The following is a 4,837-nucleotide window of genomic DNA, read 5'->3' as shown; positions in this document are numbered from 1 at the left end:
ATGTCTCCATATCGCATTGTTTTTGGGAAGCCATGTCGATTACCCGTTGAGTTGGAGCATAGAGCTTATTGGGCAGTCAAACAATTCAATATGGATTTAAATGAATCAGGAAAAAAGAGGAAGCTTGACATACAAGAGCTTGAGGAAATTCGCAATGAAGCATACGAGAATGAAGTTCTTTATAAGGAAAAGATGAAAGCATACCATGACAAGATGATTTCACGCAAAGTATTTCAAATAGGTCAAAAGGTATTACTTTACCATTCTCGTTTTAAATTAATTCCAGGTAAATTAAGGTCCCGTTGGGTGGGACCATTTGTTGTCACTAATGTTTTTGAGCATGGTGCAATAGAGATCACAAGTGAGAAAACCGGGAAGATATTTAAAGTGAACGGTCATCGTTTAAAGCCTTATTATGAAGGATTTGAGGTTAAAAACTAGGAAGTGGAGGAAGTAGCGGATCCAAAGTATCAAGATTGACAAATAATTGGGGTCCATGTCGAGCCACCGACTTTAAACAAGGGCAGCTACCCGAGAGGCAACTCTGGGGTATTTTGGTCATTTTTGTAAAATTTTCGTATGGACATTTTCTTTTAAGTTTTTGTGTTCCAAGGTTCTTAGAATAATTAGGGGAGTCTAAAAATAATTTTTATGAAGATTGGAAGTGAGCGGGTGCGGAAATAAGAAAAATCAAGGTGCGTCTCTCAGAACATTACACGGGCCGTGTAATGCATGCCTTTGCAAAACACGGTCGTGTAATGAAGCTTGATTCAGAACTTTTGGCGTTACACGGCCGTGTAACATTACTCTTGCCATTACATGGGCCATGTAACGAGGCTTGTACATTAAAATAAAATAAAAAAACGCAGCTTTTTTCTTTCTTTCTTCATCCAGTCGCGACCCTCTCTTCTTCTCGTCCCCTTACACCGAAAACAAACACATACACCTCAAGCTTCGATCTTACATTGAATTAAGCATGCAAGGTATGATTGTTCATTCCCCTTTCTTCTTCCTTACACTCAAGCACCTTCAAAACACCATTTTCATGGTGATTTTCGGATTTTTGGAAGAACCCTAGAAATTGGGGTCCGAAAATTTTGTTTTAATTTCTTCAAATTGTTTGTAGGATAAGCTTGGGGAAGCATTTTGGAAGATATTACAAGTGATTTCAAGCACCAGATTCGTGTTTCAAGCTCTAAATCGGGTATTCTCCTTCCAATTCTTTGACTTTGCATTATTAGTCAAAAAGCTTTAATTTTTGTGCTTAAATTGTCATATTGAGTGTTGATTGTGTGTTGGTCATATTAAGTGGTTGTGCATTGTGCTTAAGAGTCAAAATTTTTTGCTTAATTTGTTTTTCTCATGGCTTCATCATCTCGTGGGCGTGGGAAAAAGGGTAATTCCAAGCGTTCTAGAGTCGTTGACTCTAGTGATAGTCAAAGTCACCCAAACCCTCCACGCCAAAATTCGGGTGCATTAAAATTCTTAGACTCTCAACAAGAAGCTAGGTATCATAACTTTCTTGGTCGTAGGTGTGCAACACAGAAATTCGCGGACATGTCCACTCTTGAATCCCTCCATATTCATGACCAAGTCCGTGTTTTGTTTAGAAATATTGGATGGGAAGGTTTGTTGTAATTACATGATGTTGGGTATGTCCAACCAACTCTTGAATTTCTGTCATCTGTTTCTTTCAATCAAAGAACCGAGTATCTCTCATTCCATGCTTTTAGCCGTAATTATCAGTTGCATAAAAATCAATTATGTGAACTCATTGGCGCTCCAATTGTTAACACTTACGGTCCATTTCACATATTGAATTTTCCATTTCAAGAGGATGCTAAAGCTTTTTGGGTGCGAATTTCAGGATTGACATACTTTCCAAGTGCTGCTAAAGCATCAAGTATCATTCATCATGTTCTTAAGGCCGTTCATCGCATCCTTGCTTCTATTGTATTTCCACAAAATGAGATAAGCAAGGCTGGCCAAAAAGAATTAGAGCTTATGTGGTGTATGATTCATAACCCAAATCAACTTCCTGATTTTGGATTATGGATCATTTTCAAATTGTTGAAAATATCCCATAGCACCAATGGTAAATTACTTTGTGGGGGTATAATCACAATTATCCTCAAACACCCAGCTCTTGCCATTCGCTTTCCACCTGGTCTCGATGTTATTGAAGGAGAAACTCGCCTCACGACAAACATCTTTCAAAACATGCATTTGTTCCATACCGATTATGAAACAGAAGCCATTAATTGGGCTGTTGATAGTCGTGATTACCTTAGCATCGATCATCATAATTCTCAGCTTCTTCGATTGTCCAATCCCATCCACAACACTGTCTGGCACCTTAGGTCCAATTTAGGTGTTTCGATGCCCGAACCTGATTCTGATTCTGATAAGGATGAGCCCATTCCTGATGCTGTTGTGCAGCAAGAACTTGTCATGTATCCCCATCATGACATGTATATGCAAGAATTTCGTAGGTTGCATGAAGACAATCGGCGTTTGCATCATGACTATTCTGAACTTTATGATAGTGTTTGTGAGATAAATACTGAGATGGTGGAGTTTAGGGAAGAGTTTTATACCTTTAGAGACAATCAACAAGCACGCAACCAACATGTGGATTCCCTTGTGACCGACATGCATAGGGTACTTTGTTTAGGTGGTCAACCTACATGGCCACCTTATTAGCCTCAATATCCATATTACCCCCCACCATACACTCCACAATTTCCACATCAATATCCCCCTCCATTCCCACCTCAAGATCCTCCTCAATAATTTGTCCCGCTATCTTCCCAACCATCGAGGACGATGCATATTTTTAAGCTTGGGGAAGGGTGTATCATAAATAATCTAAAAAAAAAGTTGCATATTCATTCATTGCATGAGTAAAAAAAAATAAAAAAAAATAATAAAAATAATAAAAATAATAATACAAAAATATTTGTTCTTTTTCATTTAGGTTTTTGGGATCATTTCATGAATATTTCTCTCCTCTTTCTTCTCATCTTTAGAATGCCTTTAACTTTTTTGTCACAATACATAGTCAAGTTCAAAGTTTTGTCTGCTTATACCCCTTATACATATGGTGTCACTAATTTGTGAAACTTTAGAACTATTGAGAACACACTTATTTGCTATTCACTTAGAGGCGGTGCATTGAGGTATATTATCATAAGTAGCCCCTCTTAAATAATTCGGGTCACAGCAGGTGATAATCAAATATAGGGCGTTTTTTTTTAAATACATGTGAGTACGTTATTGTGTGCATCGGTAAGGCATAAGGAGGCATAAAAGTTCATTTGGTTGTCTAGTTTTGTTTTTAGTTTATTTTGTTAATCGTTTGTATATATGCTTGTTTTATTTTGTTTTGTAATAATTAGTTTATACAAATTGACTCTTTGTTGGATTATACATGATCTTTGCTTGGTTCAAAAAGATTGGTTAGAAAAAAAAATAAAAAATAAAAAATAAAAAAATAATAATAATAGGATTTATGTAGCTTTTTCAATATTAGCCTTTTTGCATTTTAAAATCAAATCAATGTGTCCAAAGAATAGTTGTTAAAGTTGTTTATTATTTTCATTCTAGTTTTCTAGTTGTAAATATTATAAGTTTATCGTTATTTTAAACCAATTTGTTTTCCAAAGTCAAAAACTGCGAGATCATCAAAATAATGAATTTCAAATTCAAATCTCAACAAGTATTTGTCATTTATAAAGAGTTTATCAAAAGTCAATTTATCAAGTTATCAAAAAAAAAATTATGTTTGTTTTTCATTTCTTTTGTAATATTTAAGTTGAGTCTTTATACATATCCATGCTGCTTTCTAGGAAAATAAATAAATAAATAAATAAATATAAATAAATTAAAAAGAGAGAGAGAGAGAGAGAGAGAGAGAGAACCGAACCAAGCCTTTCCATATTTTTCATGATGATATTTTCATACGAAATTCGTTTGTGTTTGATTTTGTTGGCTTGTTTAGCATTAGAAGTTTATTTTGAAGCCAATAATTATGATTATATGGTTCTATTTTGTATATTTGTTGTTGTATATTTCTTTTGCGCTCCTGATATGGTTATGGATTTATCTCCTATTGTAGATTACCGAGAGTTGACACGGATTTTGGAAGAAGATATGAAGATTGTGCAACCCCAAGCTATTGAAGAGCATGGGGACAAAAATAAGAAGAATGGGATATGCCTTACCGACGTCGAGTGCCCTCCACCTTAAATAACGAGTGTAGATTCTTTGATAGGAGTGAGTTCACACATCTTGTGAAATGAGTGCATACACGAGTTGAGTGCTTCAGTGAGCACGCCCTATAGATTGAGATGCACTTACCTTGACAGTAAAAGTTACTAGGAGAGGCCTTATATTATGGTTCTATGCAATTAAACCAAGTGGTTGGCAAATATTTGTATTCCAAGTCTTCTACTGTCTTGATTTGGAATGCAGTTCATTCGTATGTGTTTGTGGTATAGGTTGACAACTCTTTAATCATGATTATGTTGTCGAGATAAATAACTTGAGGCATTCTTTCTTTTTACTTCTATGTTTGCCTTTCTTCATTTGCATTTGCATTCATCTCCTCCAAGGTTAATTTTTTTTTTTGTTTTCTTGAGGACAAGAAAAGGTTCAAGCTTGGGGGGATTTGTTAGGTGCATAAATTGCACCTTTTCATAAGCTAATTTCATGTTTATTTATAGCATTGCATTGCATTTTCAGTGTAATATTCATTTATTTTGCATTTAAGGACATTATCGAGGATCTATCGATATTTCACCATTTGTGTGGATGTTTCAGGGTGATTTGAAGATTG

General features: G+C 35.3%; 1 protein-coding gene across 1 annotated transcript; it reads left to right on the top strand.

Moving 5' to 3' along the window:
* Positions 1–1,255, top strand: LOC111876963 (uncharacterized). Its single transcript, XM_023873520.1, has 3 exons — positions 1–241; positions 287–429; positions 1,127–1,255. Exons 1-3 carry the CDS (start codon positions 1–3, stop codon positions 1,253–1,255), a joined length of 513 nt encoding a protein of 170 aa, XP_023729288.1.
* Positions 1,256–4,837: the final 3,582 nt, after the last annotated feature.

This window comes from Lactuca sativa, chromosome 1, assembly GCF_002870075.4.
Source record: "Lactuca sativa cultivar Salinas chromosome 1, Lsat_Salinas_v11, whole genome shotgun sequence".
Lineage (NCBI taxonomy): Eukaryota > Viridiplantae > Streptophyta > Magnoliopsida > Asterales > Asteraceae > Lactuca > Lactuca sativa.
This window is presented reverse-complemented; position numbering and strand designations above follow the sequence as displayed.

What these genes read in the sequence shown, in the direction of transcription:
- LOC111876963 (XM_023873520.1), top strand. Translation starts at nt 1, where the DNA reads ATGTCTCCATATCGCATTGTTTTTGGGAAGCCATGTCGATTACCCGTT. An exon ending in ACGCAAAGTATTTCAAATAG is followed by an intron (nt 242 to 286) that starts GTCAAAAGGTAT and finishes AATTAATTCCAG; the next exon opens with GTAAATTAAGGTCCCGTTGG. An exon ending in CTTATTATGAAGGATTTGAG is followed by an intron (nt 430 to 1,126) that starts GTTAAAAACTAG and finishes AATTGTTTGTAG; the next exon opens with GATAAGCTTGGGGAAGCATT.